At 37.1% G+C, this 23,927-nt stretch overlaps 3 protein-coding genes across 5 annotated transcripts in view; all 3 read left to right on the top strand.

Moving 5' to 3' along the window:
- LOC139149648 (potassium channel, subfamily K, member 16-like) overlaps window positions 1-5,129 on the top strand; it is a 30,739-nt gene extending 25,610 nt beyond the window's left edge. For both annotated transcript variants that reach the window (XM_070721495.1, XM_070721494.1), the window contains exon 4: window positions 667-5,129. In XM_070721495.1, coding sequence (XP_070577596.1) covers window positions 667-1,349 — 683 coding nt within the window. In that variant the 3' untranslated portion in view covers window positions 1,350-5,129. The remainder of the gene's footprint in view (window positions 1-666) is intronic.
- Window positions 5,130-8,570: 3,441 nt separating this feature from the next.
- LOC139149646 (potassium channel, subfamily K, member 16-like) lies at window positions 8,571-16,518 on the top strand. Of its 2 annotated transcripts, none has more exons than XM_070721492.1 (3): window positions 8,571-9,025; window positions 9,307-9,725; window positions 11,289-16,518. In XM_070721492.1, the coding sequence occupies exons 2-3, from the start codon at window positions 9,422-9,424 to the stop codon at window positions 12,083-12,085; spliced, it is 1,101 nt and encodes a 366-aa protein (XP_070577593.1). In that variant the 5' UTR covers window positions 8,571-9,025; window positions 9,307-9,421; the 3' UTR covers window positions 12,086-16,518. The 2 variants fall into 2 exon arrangements, with proteins under 2 accessions (XP_070577593.1, XP_070577592.1); XM_070721491.1 differs by lacking the exon at window positions 8,571-9,025 and adding an exon at window positions 9,105-9,184.
- Window positions 16,519-18,698: 2,180 nt separating this feature from the next.
- LOC139150616 (potassium channel subfamily K member 4-like) overlaps window positions 18,699-23,927 on the top strand; it is a 47,116-nt gene continuing 41,887 nt past the window's right edge. Inside the window, exon 1 of the mRNA XM_070723051.1 lies at window positions 18,699-18,955. The gene's annotated coding sequence lies outside the window, so the exon portion shown is untranslated. The remainder of the gene's footprint in view (window positions 18,956-23,927) is intronic.

Here is a 23,927-nt window from a genome sequence, read left to right as displayed (position 1 = left end):
TATGATGGTCAAAAGTCAAACCACTGACTTGACTCAATTTGTGAATTGCTCTACGCAAGCATAACAACTATCAATTTCCCCAAATAATTCATGACTTACTTGGTGTTTGGCATTGGGATAGAAAAAGAATGTGTCAGTGTACTTAATTTGTATGAAAAGTAAAGAACTGACTGCAGCTGAAATGACATGATTTTGTTTAAAAAAAAAAAAAAAAAAAAAAGAAATATATTATATATATATATATATATATATATATATATATATATTATATATATATATATATATATATATATATGTGTCTGTGTCTGTGTCTGTGTCTGTGTCTGTGACTGTCTGTGTCTATGTGTCTGTGAGTCTCTCTGTGTGTGTGTATACATTTATTTTATTTCAATTCCATCTAGAGATGCTGAAGGCAAGGACTTTGTATAGATATTGCTGCACCATATCACAGGTGCTTCATTGGGGAAGGAGAAAAACTATAAAGATGCAATGAAACTTAAAATCTTATACATGTAATATGTATTATTATTTTTGCCATAATGTTCCTATGCATTGGTCTCCCTAAAAATTTTTAAATCATTCATTGGTGTCTGGTATAATCCTGGTTTTGATGTTTTGCCACACTTTATATTATCTAAACACACTTGTTCATGGACTCTCTGACAGGTTATGGTAACTTATCACCAAATACTGTGCTTGGGCAGACAGTTTGCATATTCTATGCCACCATCGGAATCCCGCTCACCTACATCATGTTGGCTTCCATCGCAGAGCTCTACAAATCACTCTACACGTCTTTTTCTGAGCGGCTAGAGAGTCTCTTCGGCAAGATGAAGTACAAAAAATTCCGGAAATATTTCATCCAGTTTCTGTTCTGTTTGATACTGTATGTGTCACTAATTGTCATACCAACGGTCATCTTCTGGGCGGTCGAGGACTGGACCGTGGACGTTGCTCACTATTATGCTTTCATTTCCCTGAGCACCATTGGCTTTGGTGATTACGTGGCCTCCTACGGTGAATCGATCACCGGCGCCTGGAGAATTGTCTACAAGCTGGCTCTTGCGATCTACTTCCTCTTTGGCATATCTTTGGTCAGCGGAATATTTGCATTCTGTCAGAAGATTCAGGAACAGCAGCCTGGCACGCTGAAAAAAGTCTTTAAAAAGAAGAAAAGTGACAAGAATCAAAACATAAATATACAGTCCAAGGATAATGGAGACAGGGACTCGGCATCTGTGGAAGATGAAACGGAAAATGAAGCATACAGTAAGCTTGCATTAGTCGAAAATGGCAAAGAAATGACAGCTGTCGGTGAAAATGCAACTGAAGAAAGCACCGATCTGTAGAATCATAGCTAAATGACATTTTTTTCTGATATACGTACGAATTGCATTTTTCAATTGTTATTCAACAGGAAGTAGTGTTGGGCCATTTTCCATGAAATACAGAAAAGAATAACTCTTTACACAAAGGAGCATTAACACATTTACCAGATACCTACAATATCTTCAAGAAAAAATATAAACTCTGCCAGAGGTATCAATAGTTCATATATTTTTCAAATTTAAAAGAAATTAATCATATCAGCATTTGATGGAAAGTGTCTCAGTTCTTCCAAATCAAGTCTAAAAAATTTGCAATACTTTTGATATTAAAAATAGATATACGGGATTTTTATATCTCTGTAATTTCAAGAACAGGTTACTGGAAATAATATTTTTTTTAACTAAACTGAGGAAAAAATGTATGGAGATCTATGAAATTGAGTTTGCGGTGTATTGAAAATTCTCAGTAGATCTTTAGGTTCAGAGAACTACCTCAATAAGAGTACAGTGCGAATGCAATATCATTTAGCATTGACTTTGTTTATAACAATGCAGGATCCAACATTCCAAAGTCATATCATGAACTTCACAGGTGTGATAAACATAGCTTTGTGTCACAAACAGTTTTCAAGAAAACATTTTGTACATCAAGAGAAAATCTCAGGTCTTTGTGGTAGAGCACTACAGTCCCTCCACCCAGGGGTGGTGGAGGGACTGTGGGTAGAGCTAAGTTTCCATGAATTTCCTAATAACATATATGTTATATTGTTTCAGACATTAATTCTTAATTCATCAAAACATTTATGTACAATTAAAAGTGTGCTGATCTAGATCCTTTATGAAATTTTCAATTTTTAGTGAATGTGTAGATTTTTTTCTCACAGTAGCATTTTTGTTTCAAAAAGCTTGTTAGTTTGAATGCTATTTGTGTCTCTGCAGACATATGTTGATATTTTTATCAGGGTTTGTGAGTGCTTTTTACTAATGCCATACACTTGTGTGCGTTATTCAAAATGATTAACATATTGTGTGCTTGTTGGCATATTGTACTGCCGTTCTATGATAAGTAAGTCCTTACTGGTGCCATTGTGAATTTTATAATTGTATGCTTATACTGTCATTTTATGTTTATTATGCATGTAGTTTTAAACTTTTTTATATACAGGCATTTTATGAGTAGCGTTTGTTAATTTGAAGAATATGCAATGAATTGTTTATGTATGCAGGTCCATTTATCTCACCATTTAAACAATTGACAAAAAATATAACAAAACGTTTTTAACTTTTGATATTGATTGTTGCAGTCATTTTAAATATGACAAATATGTATCTTCTGGTCACAAAACAGATAGGAAACAGCAAGTTCCTACAGTTAGATAGCTGTCAAAGGTTAACAGAGGGTCAGAGTTCAAAGTGTAAAGTAAGAATGAGTCCAAAATTTAATTGTCAAAGGATCAGTTAAGGAAGAAATACGGAGAACTCTATACTATGTATAATGAACTAGGGTAAATAATGGATTTATTGACAAGGTAAATGGAACTGCTTCATCATATATATAAAGCCAAAATGTCAGTATAATAAGTAACACTTGAATACAGCTAAGATATATATTTTTTACTAACCATGTATTTTTTATACATGTTTTTATAATGTGGAGCATATTTTGATTAATAAAATCACGCACAAGTTACATATCATAATCATGATGAGAGGGAAGGGTTTAACTTTGTGTGACCTTTGACCTCGATATGATCGATTAGGGAACTGAATAATATTATGTACTTAAAATGTAAATATTGGCATTGTGTTTTAAACCATAAGATCTCAAGACGGGATTACGATTGCAGGTGACTTTTTGATTTTGTCAGGTGGTCAGCATTTGAGGTTAGGATGAAGTTTATCCTTGAGAGAGTTATTGTTTGCAGTGCAAGAATGCAGTTTTCTGTGACACTTTATGTAGCCATGTGATTTACAAATATACTATAAATATAGGCCTAATTGGGCTTTATATGATATCCAGTGAGGGGAAAACATATTTACTGAATATTTATGTACAACTATCTCTTCAAATATTCCAAACACACGAGGCTGTTTTATTCTCCATTATTTTGCTTTTTGCACACTTATGATAAATGATATTCATGGAGTGGTTGTGTGTAATTCCAAAAGATGTGTGAATATTTCATGAATAACACACTTATGATATTTAATATTCATAGAGTAGTTATATCTATTTGTGTGCATTCAAAAAGATATGTTATTATTTCCTGAATAACAATGAGGCTGCAGCAAGGGCTTGTTAAGGTGTTTTGGACCTTTGAGGATTTTGGTAGACATTTGACAAGCTATGAGGCTATAATGTAAAATTCTGCAAACATTCATGCATCCAGATTACGCGGCCAGGTTTATAACTTACTTGGTTGCAAAGTACAAAGTTTCTTTAGTAATCTTGCTTTGATTTTTAAAATTCTTGTCTAGCCCACCTCAAATAGCTAGTGATAAAAATTTGTAGATAGGGTTCATCAACCTCAGAGATATTTTATGATGATCATGAAGTATGTTTATCTAGAAAATATATGTCCGAGCCAACTTTTTGACAATACAGATCTCAATTAAGACCTGCCCGCATGTGTCTTGTGACCTCAAGGACTTTTTAGGTCACATTGCAAATTCAAAAATATGTTTGGCAGAGTCCATACTCAGCAGACACTGATATTTGAAGATTGGAGAGCCCATCACTTACTGTAGAACGCACCTCGGGGACAGATATTCAGACTCTCAAACTTTACAGTTCTTTTCTGATCCATTACATTTGGGGGTTCATTTAAAAGCTCTTGGTGTAAGAGAACTTTTTATGGTCTTAGTTTTTCGGAAATCTTTATTGTGCTTATCAGTGTTGATGTCAAGAACTCTCTTGAGGAATTGAGAGATGTATGTCATTAATCATGTTTTTTATGGCAGGGAACATACAAACTTGTGAAATAGCAGAAGGCAAAGGTAAAAACAAATCTTAAGTGGTGTTGATCAGCATAGGAAAACTACTTTTTCTTCTTCATTGCCCGCCTTCAGTCCAGACTTTTTTGGACAAGTTTCAGCTTTTGCCGTGACAGGCAGCCTCTATATCTGGTTTGAAGGATGTTTTCTCTTCTTAGAATAGAGCTGTGGCCTTACTGCTTTGCTCCATGATAAATTCAAATTTTATATTTGTTATCAACTTTAACAAAGAGCACAATATGTAAATGGTTCAATGCCAAAATTGACTTTCATATAGTGGCTGTCAATGCCATTTCTGAACCGAATAACATCTTTGAATTTGAAGTTGCTTGAAAAACTCTGTGAATTATTGTACTTTGCAGTATGCGTAACTTAATGTTTTTTACATTTTTTTTACATGTTCAGTTACAATTGTTCTGAACCAGCGTCACAGTGTTAACAAATGCATTGCCAAATCCTTGATATGTCAAATACCATAATGCAAATGTAGTCAAATACATTTACTTGATATTTCATCTACTTGTACAGCAATAGTAATAATACACGTCACAATATCAGAAGAAAAATACTATAAGAAATGAAATACTTTGGTTTTTGACATGTTACAGTCAGTTTGGTATTTTTGTATGGTTTTCATTAACAATACTGCCGATATTTTTTAACAAATCTACTGTTGTTTATTTCTATTCCTTGGAACCATGGGAACCATTCCCTTGTTTTTCATATCATATCATCCTGATGGCCAGTATTTTGCCTCTTCACATGTCAAAGTTTACACAAAATAAAGAACATGGTGCTGAAATTGTATCAGTTTGACTTGAGTGAATTATTGTCCGCATGGTGTAAAGATTTATGAAACTAGTTTTATCAACCAGGTCATCTGAGTGGCCATGAAGTATTGTCTTGATTAGTTTAATAATCTAAATGCAAACAACTGTTTGGCATATCCACTCTTATAGCTGGCTTCAAAACTGTGGTGTAACATTTTAACATGTGTTTTAGGTGACCTCAATGAGCCATTAGCTGTGACTTTTGATGATTGTTTACACTGATTTTGTTTTTGTACGTCAATTGCAAGTTTTTGTACTCCCTGAAAGCATGTTGAAACACCAACTCAGTTCTCCACACAGCATGTGAAACACACTGATATTGTTTACATTTGAATTCTAGTTAGGACCAGATTGCTTGTGTACAATAACGATGCAGTCTACACATGTAAGCTTACAGGTTGAATTCACCATAGACAGCCCCTGCCCCACCCACCTATATTGTCTATGAGTTAACAAGCTGAACGATGTGGATCTTAACATGCTAGGGGAGTAGGAACAAGAAAACTTGTAGAAAATAAAAACAAAAGTGAAAATTTCTTCAAACAATACATCTGTGTTTTAAATAGTAGTGATTAATTTAGAATTATCATAATAATGATGTTGACTGTTAGAATTCAACTTCTCACCTGGAATTATTTTCCTGAAATTAAAATGAATAGATACAATCTTTGCAAAGACTGTACTTGACCAGACCAACAGAAATGAGCTGCATGATGCTTTAATTTATCAGCAATTGTTTCCATATTTCAATGACAATGTCAAACTTTTTCGGAAAAAAACAGGTTGTTGTATGTCAAGTAGTAAGATGATGATGATGAAATTTACTGTGAAAACCAACACAGGACAAAATTTTTAATCCTTTGATACTTTGATTTGGAATCTCATTCGTCTATACGAGAATAATATTACGGTAGTCCGGAAAAGACGCCGTTTACTGGAAAATAACGAGACAGTACTGATACTTTCGTTTTCACAAATTACTGGTAGCCCTGACAAGTAAAGCGCCCCCACGCGGTTGCCTTTGTTTACCGCCAGTAGCCATCGTTTGACACAAGTCACTTCACAGGCCCGTTAACGCATCGTCGCCATGGTTATTCATAAATAAAAAACATATGGTCTTAATCTGAAGTGAGTGTACTGCGAAGCAAAACAGTGAAACTTATACAGAAGGAATATTTGTGAGGTGGACAAATGAAAAGTAGAGTAAAATCTCATTTACAGGGCCGTTGTCAGACATGTTTTTTCGTAAACCCGTATTATTTTCACAATATCTTTATTCCAATAAATGAATGACCTGACATGCTTATATACGTATAGCTTATATACGTATGGCAGGGCTGTCTGTTACCGGCTATTGGCCGCCAAAGCCGATAGCCGGCAACATACAGCCCTGTCAAACAAAGCTAATATCATCGTCGTAAAGTACGTGCCTCTTTACGGCAACATTAACAGCTCAGCGCTACCCGTTTGCGTAGGTCAGCGGAGTGGAAATTATTGCTTTGGCTCGCGAGAATGAGCTAATATACGTACTGCACCGAATTAAGTCACGTAGTTTCATAGTTTGTTACTGTCAGACAAGCAAATGTTCCCCACAAAAAACCTGAAAATGTTGTCACGTACACATATAAGCTTAAATGTTGAGTTACAGTGTGCCTCACGAGCCAAGAGAAGATTGCTTTGGTACTCTCAAATGGCCACTTGATTTTTAAACACCTGATCGTTTGAAATTTGGAAATGGAGCCCATTGTTTTGTGGATAGCTGAAGTTGTAATTCTCTGGCATGCGTGTGCTAGCTTGGAAGAAAATGAAAGAAGAGCAGAAACTTGAAAAAAAAATGAAAAAAAATGAATTAATTACCAAAAATTGAGTAATAAAGTAACAGTTGAACTTCATATGATATTTTAAAGATTGGTGACGGCTAAATGTTTTTTTTTTTTCAATAGTAATGATCGGATATCATATCGGTACAATAGGGCCCTGAATCGTTCCTCGTACTGATCATAAATAAAAGTAGTTCGCAGTAAAGTATTTTAAAGTATTCTACTGCGCCGGGTTGATTATTCTTCTCTTCAGTAAGGGAGTGACGACTGTCAAAATAACGAAGGCAGAACCTGGTGCCGGGACGGAGAATGAGTGTATGTATGAGATGACCAGTTTTCTGCATTCTGCATTCCTAAAACACCATGCTGGCTACCAAATTGTGTTTGCCGTCGGTAAGCTCAGAAGGCTACATAGTCGCGCTTCGCCTCCTGCCCCGAAAAGTACAGCCTTGTCAAAAAATGTTTTCATTTTGTTTGGCTGTTTTGCTTTCAAGTTAATTGTTTTTGTTCTTTTTGTGATGCTAATTTTTATCGACTTTAATATTGTTTTCCATTTTGCCATCTCTAATTTCTGGCGCTGTTTTAACATTTTTTTTCTTTATACACTAATTATTCTTACTGCTTGCGTTTTTGTTCCAGTTTATTGTTTTTACTTTTTTTGAATTTATTAAATTTTGTTCATTTAGAAATTGCATGAAATTGATTTCGAGAAATAAAATGAAATGAAATGAAATGTAAATTACATTTACAATAAGCAAAGACAACCTTCCTGAGAGTCTCGGCCCTGATGTCTTGTAGACGACCTTTTGCCTTGAAAGTCAGGAAAGGGCCGTATTGATTTCGAGTAGAAATAACCCTGAACTCGTTTTCCAGAGATTCAATGGAGTACGTGTAAACGATATTCATGCCAAAATGTCAATTTTACGGGCAGCAAACGTATATACGTGAAGGGCGCAGTCTGCTTACCGCCATCCGTTTAAGTTCGAGGTCAATGACTGTTACGATCGAAAAGTGCAGGTTCAATTCGTTTAGCATGAAGCGTATAATGTAAAAGTGAAATAGTTCTTTTTAATGTTTGTAACGTTGTTTATCCGCAGAGTTCTATGTACAGCACGTACCTTGATGTTCATGACTACGGTATCTCCAGCCTATATTATGCCAGTTTGTTTCGTTAAAGCGTTGGTATGGGCTAAGGGACAGGTGACTATTATATTTCGGACACAGAGAGCTCCGACTCGCGTCGAGTTCGGGGAAACCACGTTGTTCATTCTGCTTTTGCTTGTGTTTCCTTATAATAAAAATAAAATAAAGGAAAAGAGGTATACCATATTTTCCCAATAATTTATTATCTTTAGTTCACCATGCATGCAGACACAAGGATGTTTGCCCGCAAATCTTTCCCCTCAACACAATAAAAAGAACCATTAAGACTTTAACATTATCTGTCGCGAAAAAGTTAATATACAAGAAATCATACCGAACAACAACTGTACAACATCTTTCGTTGCCGCGGCCTTAAATGTAAATACTTTCATATTTCATATTTAAACAAAACGTAAAAACCAACAACATGACGTTCCACGGCTCCCTGTGCTTTTGATAGAGACACAATTTGCTCTGTGACTGTATATGCGTCATGTTTTTCAGTGTCGCTATAAATAGGGGAAATACGTCGATGAAAATCGCGGCCTATACAGAATCATAGTCGTGGTCGTCAAACTACCCGTATGAATAAATAGGGCACACAGCACCAACTTATTTCAAGGACGTGTCATTCGATTGCAAATGACCACTGCATTCATTGCAATCATTCCGTGTTGTTTCATCTAACAAACGGAATGTTGTCGCCGATCGCGGGGGACAGTATATTTGGAGAAATATATGGGGTGTTACAAGGCATTCAACTCTCAGATGTACACATGAACCGGAGCGCGGTAAAGCCAGGGGGCCTAATTAATGGTGGAGCGACTGCGCAACTGCTTCGTAGAAGCGTTTTATAGGGAGAATTCAGAACACAGTGAAAACGCAATTGGTTCCAGCAGGAGCTAATGAGGTGAGGTGCATGCACATAATTGTATTACTTTACTTACTCACTTATTCATGAGATGTAATGTTGATAATTATAGAAACAACTGGTTGAAATACAGTTTTTTGAACCACTCTTATTTGAAAAAAACCCCACAGAACATCAATTTTTGTATTGATTGGCAAGGTATATCTCTTACGATATTGCACGCTAATGTCTGTCAGACTGCGTTAGTTGACCGTGACAAGTTTCGTTTACATCGAGGAATACCGTGCTGAGTCTATTAATACCTTACCATCTATTTACAGGTTACGGTATAGCTGCGGTTACAAGGAGTCAATCGGTATTGGAGAGTATAGCGGACACCTCAATCAGTCTCATTGTTGACGAACACTCCTGATCGAGAAGATTTGGTGAACAACCATGCATTGGGTATCTATGCTCATTCTATGCATCGTTTTTCTTGTGTACCTGGTGATCGGCGCCGCCATCTTCATGGCTTTGGAGGCCGGCAACGAAGAGTCTGCTCGAGAGACCATACGCCACTTCAAAGAAACATGGCTGAGCAACAACACTTGCGTTGATGGAGACGCAATGGAGGACCTGATCTCGGCTGCCGTGTCGGCCATCAATAGCGGCGTTTCTCCCCGCTACAATTCATCGGACCCGACCGATTGGGACTACAGCAGCTCTCTCTTCTTTGCTGGTACCGTGGTCACAACAATAGGTGAGATGCATTTGTAGAATTTGTCCTGTCTCCTTGACTTGATGCAATAAAATGGTGTGGAAAGATAATTGCGAAAAAAAAACTTGCAGCAGAAACTTGCGATATTCTGAATATCAAATATGACGTACCCCAAATAAAACTGTGAATACCTGTCAGCGATTCACAAATTGTTCCAATATAATATGACTTACTTGATATTTAAATTTTACTAACACTGTGCTCAAAGAGCTTCAGTTAGTTGTTGACAAAGGTCGCGTGCGATCAATGCGACCAATGCGATCGGTGTCAAATTAAATGGCGCATGACTGACAGACGCAAAGATTGTATTACATGCTATGCTCTGTACATGTACCGTTGGACTTTTCACTAACTTCAATTAAATGCTGTGGAATAAATGAATAATCTCTAAACAATAAAAGATAGCCCACACAGTGCCCGTTCATTTACATTTTGCAAGTTTGATAAATTTCAATGAAAGTGACACGATCTCCCCATGTATTAGCGGCTGGGCCGGGAGGCCTTGCCATGGTTCCGTATTCAAGTGCCAGTTGTACGTCAACACTCGTTGTCAGTTCCAGCTTCTTTCCTTTAAGTTATGACAAAAGGGTAGATCTGTACATATACAAGGTGGCCTGGGGAGATGAATGCCAGAATAGTATTCCTAAAACTTGTCTGGTTTTTTTAACTTAGATATCTGCGTATAGTGTGGTACCGTCTCCATGTCCAAACTTCAAAATTTCCTTAAAAAACAGAACGGACCGACATTGTCCGATCTTATAATTTTGTGTTGCATGATAGCCTATAATTGAGATCTGTATGCAAACGATGCATTATTACCCGATGGTGTCACCATGGTGATATAGGCCTATACGTGACTCGTCCGCGATCGTTGTTTCTTTACTGATTTGACAACTGATTAACAACTTTCACATCGATAAACATCCGCTACATGTATATGCTTTCTGTTTTATTAATGTAGTTCATATATTACTTATATCCCATTGAGGACCTACATTGAATATTTCAGCAGTAGGCCTATACCTTGCTGCAGAAGACTTTCAACGGTTATAAAACACGTGTTTTCGAAAATTATTCATCGAGAAACTTCGGTTTGAAAATTGAAGTTCATATCCGCACATGAATTTTGGATGCATACTCATCTAAAATCTTCATCTAACTTAGTACTTTTCAATGCGAAAACTGCCTAGATAAAAAATGTGCAGGGAAATTTCCCGGCATCCTATACCTTCAAAGAGAGAGAGAGAGAGAGAGAGAGAGAGAGAGAGAGAGAGAGAGAGAGAGAGAGGAGAGAGAGAGAGAGAGAGAGAGGGCGGGGGGCATCATACTGTCAAACCCTAGTAAGGAATAATTACGACCATACAAAATTACAATAATTTTCTTAACTAGAATGTGAATCGGATCATTATGTCTTTTGTTCAAACCCTATACAACAGATCAACATTTATCGAATGCATTTTAATTTATATCAAGAGAGATTGTAATTCTGCAAACGGCTTTCTCTATCACCAAGTGTAATTTAGGAATGATCTGTTTCATCTACAGGCTACGGAGAAAGTGTTCCTAAAACATTCTGGGGTCGCAATTTCGTCATCGTGTACGCACTGATAGGGATACCCTTGACTGGATGCCTGCTCAGCGACATTGGTGATCGCTGGCAGGCAAAGTTCAGAAAAAGATGCAAGGCAATCAGTCGATTACTGCCTCGCAAGACACCAAGATGGCTGCGACGGTTGCTGCAATTATTCACCGTCGGTCTGCTCAGTTGGTTCGTCTTCGTGGTTGTTCCTGCTTTCGTCTTCATGCACATTGAAAATTGGGAGTTTTACATCGCCCACTATTACACCTTTGTAACCTTGACAACCATTGGCTTCGGCGACTTCGTGGCGTCGAGGGATAGCCAGCTGCCCGGTAACGTCCAGTGGGTTTACGACATACTGGTTGCCGTATGGTATTTGTTTGGTTTGTCGTATTTGGCCGTCGTCGTCACAGCAATCACAAAGGAGCAACAAGATGATTGGAAAAAGGTCAAAAAATTATCAAATGTGTTCAGTAAGAAGCAGAAATCGGGCAAGGCTGAGCTGTACCAATTAGAAGGAGTTCAACATCAGAACCAGCCCAAATTTCAAGGTCACGTAATGACAAGATCTCTCTCACTTGGCTCGGGCCTGTCAACATTAGGAAATTGTTGTTTGTGTGTCGAAAATGCGGAAACCAACCACTTTGATGCGTTGCCAAGTATTACATGCGAGCGACATGCAGTTCGAAAATTGAATGATGGATCATTGCTAGATAACGGTCTAGCATGTTCAAGGTCAGCGTATCGTCACAAACCACAATGACTGAAATTAATTAAAAAATCCAGTTTTCTTTTTATGCATACTAAATGTCGGTAAACTATTTCATTTGATGAGAGGCTTTTAATATTTGAATGGTCACATGCACGATGAACGAATTTCATCAGTCATTCAGTCAATATCACGCTGAAAATATCAACATCATTGTTTAACGTCGTGAACTATTTTATTCATCGCTTTTTTCACCTCTGTATTTTTATAATATTTATATTACATCTGCTGCCCATGTGTGTTCAGTGATCACTAATTTTGCTGTGTCAGCATTTTGTCACGTCTTTCAAAACATAAAATCTAAAAATATCCATAAAACTACACACACTATTTTATTCATCGCTTTTTACACCTCTGTATTTTTATAATATTTATATTACATCTGCTGCCCATGTGTGTTCAGTGATCACTAATTTTGCTGTGTCAGCATTTTGTCACGTCTTTCAAAACATAAAATCTAAAAATATCCATAAAACTACACATACTCGACTATGGCACACTAATTAACGGAAGACAACAGGCCAATCATACGTTTATGATTACTGTAAACCTTCACAAATTATGATTTCACACTTCGCATGTTCGCCACATCTGTCTTCAATGAAAATGGGCTATCGCTTTGCCTTTTTAAGATCGTAAAAGGACATTTTGAAAGAAAAGGGTAGAGTAGAGGTGCAGTATAATTGATTTACAATGACTCGATTTCCCAAGGGTAAAATTATTCGAATACACGAGGCAAACCCCGGGGAAATTATGTGACGGGTCGGAAGAATTTTAGATTTCCTTAGGGTGTCGCAACTGAACAAAGTCGTAATCGATTATTGCGCGAGTAAATACATTGAGGTAGTTCACGTCTCCGAAAGTGAAAGACTTAAACTTTTCCTTAAAGTTTACTCAATCAAACTTTCAACCATACTCTTACTGAGTCAATGACAAAGGTCTGGGGTCACTGTGCAGATTTTGGTGCTAGGATACTAATTACCTGACATATAACGATATTTGAAATTCAAAATGGCCGCCATCCCTGTTTTAACTCTATGAGGAAAATAACAAAATATTTGATTTTCGAAAAACTAACAAAATAATCATTTTTCTTACGCCAAGAGCTTTAAAATGAGCCCCCACAAGTGGTAGATCAGAAAAGAGTAAAAATTTGAGAGTCAAAATGTCTGTCCCCGAGGCGCGTTCTATACTCATTCAGTGTAGTTTCAACAATGTCATCCACTTTCACAATATTTGGCGGAGGGTTTACTATCAATTGTGGGATGATCTCTTTCTTCGCTTTGCACAACTTTTTGGAAGAAAAACATATCTAGGTTAATTTTGTCGTCTTACTTTCCGCTTTGAAATTTGTCTGTAATTATTAAAATGACCGCTTTAAGTGACCATAAGTGACCGCTTTAAATTAGAACCATATGACGAGTGAGTTTGTGCAACATTTGATAAAAGGGCTGAACAGATGCCGAATTAGGCCTACATGTCCAAACTTATCACGTCCATTTCTCAAAACGACACACCGATAAACTTATTTGGACTTAATTGTTTATCCTCTACGCTACACATTAAAAAGACGATTAAAACTGATATAAAATATCACATTCAGTGCGACAAGATAAATTTCGGATGATCACGACTGACAATTCGACAATGACAATTTCGGAGGATGAGTGGCGAGATGAAGCAAACATGGTCAATTGCTTGCACTCAGTTTTACGTATTTGTGGTCTTGCGAACCATACATCAGAAATGTGATTGTGTTATGCACAGATGTTGATTGGTACATGCACTTTCTTGCCTGTTTTTATAGTCCCAATATAGCAAATATCAACTTTATCGATTGGTTATATGCATAATCCAATAAGTTACCACCTGCAATCAAATATAATGTTTCAGATGCAGAACCTTCACAGTCAACAATGTACAAATAAATATTGAACGGAGTAGAGTTCATGAACGCAAAGCGAAACAAAATACCACGCTAGCGGCGAAATCAACCTGTCGAGCAGCTAAAGGTATAAAGGGGAACGTGTTATGATTTAAACCATATTATGTTATATTGCTGTGCAATTGACGCAAATCATGAACCATCTTGGTGTACAAATGTAAAATAAGATTTTTTCCCTGCAACTTTGAGCCGTGTTTAAGTCCGCCATCATGAAGTTCAAGTGAAAGTCCCGCTATACTATTTTAATTTTGCCCGGAATCCATATTTTTGTTTTTTAAACGGCTGTCATTGAAGTCAGGTACTGATGCAGGCTACAGCCGAAGGAAGAAATTGATTTTAGCAGAGATCTGATAGAGTTCCGGACAGAGAAGTACTAGGGCCTGGTACATAGACAACAGAATAACAGTTTACTAGTATGTTATACAGGCCCATGTGCCCTATGGCGCAGTTCGGTCGATCGATTAATCTGTACATTAGCTATAATAGATAACTATATTTTTTTCCAATCCACTTTGTTTGATAGATAGTTCTCTGTTGTAACTGGAAATTTTGACAGAAGGTAAAATGCACGTATCTTGTTTATAAGCTTGCTGTTGTGAGGGTGACTGTTCAACAACAGTGAATTTGGCTTTACAGGTGACAGACGGACGGCAGCAAGGTTAATGATATGCAAATTTACCTGCCACTCTGCCGAAAGAAGCCGGCCTTGACAGACAGTGAACGAAATATGTACGTTTCTGCCCACACCTTGTCAAGGATAGCTTCTACGTCAGTGTGAAGCTACATGTCGTAAATAAATAAACTTTAAATGATAAAAATATGATAGTCAATGGATCATTTGCTGATTCGATTGTTATCTATTTTATCTTGAATGTAAGTTGTCGAATCCAGGCTAAAAATGAGCAACTCATCAATATACGACAATTAATATTTCAAGCATTGTGCAAATTGTAAATTGACCTATACATTCGTGTTCGGTAAAGGTAACTCTTACGCTGTAAATGTTACGGTCGAAGTTTAAACTGTGTGTAGACACGCTCTCTCGTCCATTTGCACGCGATCGCGAGTTATACTTGCATCCGAATGTGTATACTTTCATTTGAGGTGCTAAATGCGCGATGATATGCGTTTATGACATCAACGATTGTTTTATATAAATTGGCTTACGCAACGAGCGGGTGCCGGTATCACATTCACAGCTCCATTTTAAGTTTATGTAATCTTTGTACACGTTGGTAACAATTCGATGCGCAATGTTGCGATATGACTTTGAGCGCTGATTCCCATATTTAACTCAATACAAATATCAATCAGCAAATTTAATGAGTCAAAATCGATGGGTACATATGAATACAAACTTGACAGCAATATCGAAGTCATTTAGCGCATAGATAAATGGGTGTGAAATGGATAGTAAAGTACGTTAAGTTCAAAAGTTATTAAGTTAAGGTTTATAGAGACTTTCACGGTTGGTTTGTTTTATGATATCAATCTATAATATTTTGTGTTTGATTTCGCGAGATCAGAAACAAACGATTCAATTGCAAGTACAAACCATTGATTCGAATCTACTCTTACATTACTGATTACTGTGTCCATGTTGAGTGAAGATGATATGACACGTACATCCACCGGAGGTGCCTCTCTTTCCCTTGGCAAACACTTACTATGGCTCTTTTTTCATGGTCGGAAGGATATCGGCAGATTATATGACAACGCTACTCACAGATTGGAAACGCAGAGATGTCAATCTCTAATACGGGTGAAATTAAAGTCCTCAAGTTCCAGCACGCCGCGGTGCTGCCATACACGATTTCAGAAGGCATGTGTTCGCTACGTACCCTCAATGCCGTGCAAAACACATGGAAACGAGAGTAAAACCAAATGCAGTGCAACTCAACTCCGAGTCCAGGCTACCTCAAACTTCCACCTCCTCATTGTATCCATTGATATCTCTTATACGACTGAAGAATAATGCACATTTGATTTAAAACGAAAAAAAATATGTTTGTTTTTTTCGCTGTACACTTTCTCTATGTACCAGGTTTAAGCTTCCCCCACTGGTGAGAAGGCGTATATTCTTAGATGCTGCTTTTGTTATTAGATTGGTCAATGCACACTCTAATCGTCCGGTCATTTTGTACAAAGTATCTTTTAATGTACCGAGCAGACAGCTACGTAATAAATGTATTTTCCGCCCCAGCGCGCCTCCAGAATTCATCTGAGAAAATATTCTCCCATTTTAAGATGTGTAACCACTGTAAATGACGTTTTAAAAGCTAATCCGCACATTGATTATCTAGGTCTGCTTCCTCCTTTGGGCGTGTACTGCAGAGTGCGTTATTTTACTTTTTTTACCTGTCTTGTTGTTTTGATTTTTGTGTTTGTTTTGATTATTATGTCACGTTTTATCTGTCATTGCATTCTATAGTTTTTATCTTTTGTGTGTTTTAATAACCTGAGATGCCTATAAATGGACTTTGTGCCCGGGCCTTTAGTCTCCTTAATAAATAAATGAATAATATCATTGCTCTATAATTATGAATGCAATTAAATTACGTCATGCATGCAGAGAATTGATCAGTAGTTAATCAATATAACCTCGAGCAGTGTTGACTCATGATGTCAAATTTCCATTTTGTCACTGAAATTTTCCCTATTTGAATGATTAAATGCAATTTGAAGAACGAATGATCAATCTTACATCACATAGCGATGAGAAAAAATAGAAAATGTTGTAACAAATTAATTCAATATCTTCTTTCGAACTTTAAATATTTCCCATAATTTGTCAGGGTGTGCGAACATTAATAATGGACTGATCGTTTGTATGGACTGGTCACTTGACAAAGAGGTAGATGAGAAGAATTGCATAACTCTTGGAGAATCATATTTCTCATTGCTATAGTTTTGTTTGTCTATTGAAGCAAAACGTTTTACCTCGATTGATACTTTGAAAACATCGACTCTTGAACCGCCTTGCGCCCTCAGTGACTAGACCACAGACAAACAGATTTCTCAGGTGTAGCTAGCTTTACTTCAACAATCCATTGCAGCAATGCAAGCTGACGGATTTCCTTCCACAGAAACTTTGGAAGGTAGCTTGAGGGTGCAAAAATTTTACTTTTGTAACGTTCAGAGTACTCACACTGTATTGCGATACGGAGTGACGGTCACAGCTGCAAAATAGCAAAACGTTTGTACATATAACGTCTGGACATTTGAGAAGCCGGGGATCGAAAGAACTATTTTAGTATCCGCCGTGTCATCTTACATATTGGCGTTTCCTCAATAAGTTATATATTGCATATTTATGTAAATAGGAGGCATATTATCATGCTCCCTTGCAATGGTCCGGCCGTTGAGAGCGCTATACTTCGAAGGGATCGATGGACCACACCACCAACTTGAGGAGGAAAAGAAGTCACTTTTTTATCTCACTGAAGATTTTGGAATAATTGGCAAAGTGTGATTTTTTTTAAAACTTTGTATTCTTTACAATATCTATGAATTCCGTTTAGGGTAAACTACGCTTCAAGTCTCGGATCAAGTATATGCGTACCCATTGTGGTCGCATGATTATAATCAGTGCTGTGGGAAAACGTTGCCGGGTGCCAAAACCCCCAGCCATATGCCAGAAAGTTTTAAAGAAAGAATTTCTTTAAAACATTAAATACCCTCAGTACAGATTGTGAATGTTCGTCTCAGAATTTTTTTCAATCTTTTTGCAGAGGAAAGAAGGTCACATTTATTCAAGAGTATTAGAGTAAAACTAGACTATAGATTCCTGGAAGTATCATTTGTTTGATGACAACACGTTGAATGGTAACTGAAATATGTCACGCACATACAGAAGTTTCAAAAAAGATTTCAAAGTAACAAAATATTAACAAGTTCTAGGTAATTTCAGCATGAGATGCTATCTCACCAAATTTCGTATTAAGTGATCATGACTTGGAAATTGAATTGGTAAGACATAGAAGCTTCGAAATTCCACTCAGAAAAAGAGTTTGTCGTAGATGTGATTTCAACTATGATGATGAAATAGATGATGAGTGGCATTTGTTATCATGTAAGAGAATTTGATGAAGGTTGAGAAATTTTATTCAAAAAGTGTGGTTTGACCTCACACAATGTTACAGCTGAAGCTGAGAAAACCCTGGCTTTTATTAACTAACATATGTAAGCATATAATGCATCACCATTGGCAATATCCCCCAAAAGTACTTGTGTTACCTCTTGTAGCTCTGCCGCCTTATCATTGTACCATTAAAATTCCTATAATATTCTGTATGTAGTTCAAGTATTATGTTTTCATCGAATGTACGTTATTTGTAATATGTGATGTAAAGTTTGAAAGTAATCAGGCCTTAAAACTGCTCGGCACCAAGTAAAAGTTTCCGGGAGTAGGCCTAAGTTGCTGAGAACCAAACACTCATTTACATTTTATTCGAAAACTAGATTTGCAGTTGGAAGTAAAGGAGGCGTCAACAAGACAGAGCCTGCAATAAAGCTTTGAAGAGAGCACATGTCACATAGGAGGCAATGTCCTGTTGCCATGAATAGAATTGTTACAAGGTATCACGACGAACTGAGCGACATACATGCGCCGCTTGCCTGAGAGAAAAGGGCTCTCAGCAAAGCGCCCCCGCACATCTTAACCCTGTGAACCTAACAACTGACAACTTTCGCGTTGAACGTAACCTGTCAATCGATACGCCTATACTCTTCTTGTTGGTGTCTCGTGTCTGCGGCCGGTTTACAGCATGCGAAGAGGGCCAACGACTGTAGAAGTGTATAATAGGATAAACTGGACCTGAGTGTTGGAGGCCTAGACCGAGCTGAGCGAACTTTACGTACTGCCAAGCCAAAATACGGTACTTTCAAACCGCAGCTACGTGGAACGCTGTGCGTCTCATGTAGGTACACGTTTCTACACTCTGTTGTTTATATCGGTACATTCAGAAAGTTTGTCCAGTTTTGTTGTATGGACGAATCTTAAGATTTGTCGGAATGGGGTTGAAGGTGTATGTCTGTACCCAAAATGAACCGTAGGACGACGAAAAGACCCTGAAAAGGGGTGCGCGGTTGTCGCCGCTAAGTGATGAAATGTATAAACAAACATTTATTGTTCAGTTGAAAGTCTTGGACCTATCTTGAAGAGGTACAGACTGACACTGGATAGCATTTCTATTCACACTTCGGATCGACTTGTCAACCGCAGCTTCTAAAGTGTAGCTGTGCGTAACACTCGCCGGAGGGACACGGTCGCTTTATCGCACACGTCCACCTCCGTACTGGCCGTGCTAGGTTTTCTGTCGATTGTCCCGGTATTCAACATGTTCAAGAGAGAGTTAATTCAAATCTTCTGAACATGTGCACAAGTTGCCAGCAACTACGTGTCTTTGCAGTCGCACTTTTCATTTTCAACTACGTTTTAATTATGATTATGTTGTGTTCCCGAAGTCTGGGCAGAAAAAAAGTTCCAAATTACAGTCACCAACACAATATTTGTTTTTTCGGAAGTCTAGTATAATGTTTTCCTTTCCTATCCAACATGTGTTTCAGTCTAATCTGATCACACGGCCAACACATCGTGCACGGTGTGTGTAAAATTTGGTGTGAAGTCATTCTGATGAAGTTCATCCCAACAGTCCAATAAAGGTCACTGACCCCGCCACTTTGGTTAATTGAAACAATGAATGTAATGAAGAAAGACACCCAGTATTTTTTGTACCCAAGGTTTAGAAAAATTAATGTAAAATATGAAATGTTTGTAGGCAATCACCCATATGAAGAATGAACCCATTCTAATTTTAATAAAACATATGTTCTTCATAATAAAGGTAAAGGCAGCTATTTTCAAAGTCATAAAAGCCATCATCTGAATCTGTGGAGTTAAATTTGTCTTTTTGCTTTCTGATCAAATTGCTTGCATGCTATTTTTTTGGTGACTGCGAATAGAATGAAATGCCACTTGTCTTTGGTAGCCATTAGTCATAGTGTAATGTGATGTAAAGCAAACAAATGAAGTAAACATTTTATTACGGTTACAATTACGGGTGCCACAGTGTTACCATATAATTTTACCAGGAACATTGATCATTATATTTGCAGCCTGTCACAACAGGACTGATTGGTAACTATGCCAGAATTCCACCATTTGTGTCATTCAATTTTGACAAGACTTTTTGAACTTTTAATATACAGGGATGGAGAAATTGGAACTTTAATCGATACCAGTGTTCTGATAGAACTGTAAAAAATCATATGTCAGAGAATTTTTACCACAAACTGTATACACAGAGACAAAATTTGTCCAAATTTCTGTCGGTAGCATGCGGCAAATCTCATACACGTATTGCTATATTTAGCAACAAACCTGCAATATCTTGATCAGCACTTTTGTCCTAATCATTGATCCTGTCAACTATGTTGACTTTTCACATGTGAAATGGATGGCCTGGTGACATGGAGATAATATGAGTGTTCACATCCATTCTACCAAGACCTCATGAACAGTTGTAAATTCTGGTCTCAGTTAATCAGATAGTGAATGACTGATACTAGAGAAACACCGGTGAAAGGAATTCACCACCGATAATTTTTACACTTTAGTTTCCAACCGCCTAGGACAGCATTGTAAAACAAAATACAAACAAACAAACAAAAAACTGACACCATTGTCATCATTGCCTGTACTGCCTAATTGTAAGGCAAAATTAGCATTGGAACTAAAATCATTGACTGATTTGCTCACCAAAATCATCACCACTATCTCCTGATGAAGAGAAAAATTCATACAGGTGTACATACAAGCAAAAGCACTTCAAAAGCCATTACCAATTTACTAAACCCTATAAAGGTAAATTCATGTTAGACATTAAAAGGTATGTGCGGCCACTGAGGCATGTCTCAAGCGTCTTGTCCGACAATGAAAGCTCTGTGTGACCTGAGCTTGTTGGTGTATTTTGAGGTCAAAGGTGATGACCTTAACAAATAACAGATGAACAGTGAATAGTTTAGACACTAGAATAGGCATAATGTACGCTTGTACACATGCTACCAAAAAACCACATACGTGTATGCAGTACCACTGGAAACAAGATCCATAACACAAGATGGACAAGCTCTAGGAAAAAAAAAATTAAAGGGTTTTATCTGGAATATCTTCAACCGATAAAAATTTAAAGAACTTCTTAAGGAATTGTCAAGCATTGAATAGTCAAGGCATTTGCTCTCATTGATAAATCACATACCACTGTGGATGACATTATATTCCATATGAAGCTCTGCCATTCATCCAAAATTTTCTCACAACAAAGTAAGAAAATTAATATCATTGACAGAAAGAATGGCAGAATTTAAGTAATTAATCATATTTTTTAAGGTCAAAACGTCTATTTAATGAATATATTAAAAAGCCAGTTCAACCATGTATTACTGCATCTTTTAATAACATAAAAGTGCCTTTCCACTGAAATTGCAATATTTTCATCACCATCAATCCCAAATGGATGGCGAATGCAAATATACTCTGTTTGAATATAGTGTTTTGATAGTTATTAAATATTAATCAGTGCTAAAATTGATGTTACAAGTGTGTGTTGCTTAACAAGTCTCCTGTACAGGAAACAGGGGGAAGTACATGTATAATGTTTAGATGTGTGATTGCAGAACTCAGTTTCTATGAGTGAATTGTTTGTACAAAATTCTCTTCTATATCTTATTAACAGATTAGAGGCCATTGCAAATATTGCAGTAATTGCATCCATGCTGTTTTTCCACAATTTAAATTGTACATGCCTCAGGCAGTTGGCTGTATTTATAAAGGGGCTTCACCCTTCAATGATCAGGTATTGATGGGGCAGCCATCTTAGATGTTGTGACCTAGAGGTGTTTTTTTAGCTCATATTTGGTATGTATATAAATACCAAAAAGAGCTTATATGGTGAGTCAGTGGTGTCTGTATGTCTGTATATATGTATGTATGTGCAGATGTATGTCCGTCACACGCAAAAGCTCCCAAACCACCTCACCTACCATCACAGTATTTGGTCTTCAGGTAGACCCAGGGGTTGAGATGTGACGTTGCCAAATGAAGATGTCAGTGTCAAAAATATGCAAATGAGGTAAGAAAAAGGGGAAATCCTGCAAATGTGGGGGAGTGGTGGCAATAACTGAAACAGCCCATACATGTGAGTTGGAGATTCTGTAAATCTCTAACCTTTGCATGCAGTGTACCTATTATGTGTAGGAGTGGTGGCAGTGACTGAAACAGGCTACTCCACTGACCTTGAGTCATTTCCTGTCATTGTTCATGAACTGATACATATTGGCAGACCTGCTGAAACCAAGAAGGACTGTGTTGAAACATTCCTCTGCTAAGCCTGTTCCTAAAGTTGACCTCCAGTACCTAAAGTTTCAGACCTTAATTACTTTTGTCATTCTTGTTTTACTGGTTTAAATATTTCTTGATGGACAATTCAAACCAAATATAAGCACACTGTCCTTGACGGTATTTTTACATGTTCATATGCCTTTGAAATGTATTTTGAAAATAAAATTGAAAATATGGAGGGGAATGTAAAACTGGTCACAAATACCAAAAAATTAAAAAAATATTCACTCCCACCGGTTTTCCTCAACTCCCCACCAAAAAACTCCATGCCTGCCCTTTTTTCCACCGTAAACGCCCTACTTACATCTCACCAATTACAAAGGCTCCTCAGTACCCCTTCTTTGCTAGACACTTTTGCCCTAAACCTGGAAGAATCTTACTCCCTGCCAATCCATTTGAGAAAAAAAAATGAAAATTTACCCATCCATGGATGAGAAATAGTACACACCCATCCATTCCCTCAAATGTTATGGGGAAAAAATTGTCCACTAGCCTGTGAGGAAATTACTTTTCAACATCTTTTTCCACAAGTAGCTTTGTTTGCCACCCCTAGGTACTATAGCAGTTACTGGTTCTGAAAAATCACCGATTCACAGTAAGTGAGATTACCCACAATTCTCCATGATCCGTACTGTCACACAGAGATCACTCACTGAACTGAAGCAAAATTTCCTCTATATAGCATACACAGAACAGCTCGGTCCATATTTCAAAATTCTGGCAACATAGTTTTGATAATCATAATTTTCTGATTTCCCACTGTGAGTAATGAGAAGGTCAACCCCTTTTCTGCGGAGGAGATGGCAATTTTGTAATTTTGTCCACATAGATTTTTGACAGCCACCCACAATGTTTTCAAGAAAACTAAGGGAATAAGTTGCATCTGTGTTGTCAAAAGAAAGGGTATTTATTTTTTTAATGTTCATGACAAAGGAAATTTGCATGTCTCACAGGTGGTATGATGAGACCATCTTAGTTGCTGATAACTTTATCTTAACAAGTGTACGATTTTTAGCACATCCAAACATCTATTTCTTCTTCACTCTTGAATTTTAATCATACTCAATAATTTTGGAACATATATTTAACAAACAATCCTGAAGTTAAATTCTTAGTGCATGCATTATACAATGAAACAATCAGTGAAAGTTAATTTAGGATGAGAACGGACACAGTTGATCCAATATTGAATGTTATGAAACACAGTTGTCTTCAATATGAGACCGAAGGAATCCATAAGCTACAAATGAAACTAAAAAGGAAATGAAATTCTACTTCTCTTGGTGCATTTAGTAGTCACCAAACTTCTGTTGTCCTTTATTTCTCATTGTAGAAGTGTAGAGGTAAGTCACTTTTTGCTGCAATGTGGTTCAGTCACTTTCATTAAGACAGAGAAAAAAGAAATTTGATTTTCCCTTCATTCGGTTCAGCAGTAAAAAGAAAAAACTGTTTATAGTAAAAAGAAAAAAACGTTTATCAGAAAGGAAAGT

Source organism: Ptychodera flava, chromosome 14 (genome assembly GCF_041260155.1).
Source record: "Ptychodera flava strain L36383 chromosome 14, AS_Pfla_20210202, whole genome shotgun sequence".
Taxonomy (NCBI): Eukaryota; Metazoa; Hemichordata; class Enteropneusta; family Ptychoderidae; genus Ptychodera; species Ptychodera flava.
The sequence above is the reverse complement of the archived record's forward strand: the minus strand, read 5'-3'. Positions and strand labels throughout refer to the sequence as shown.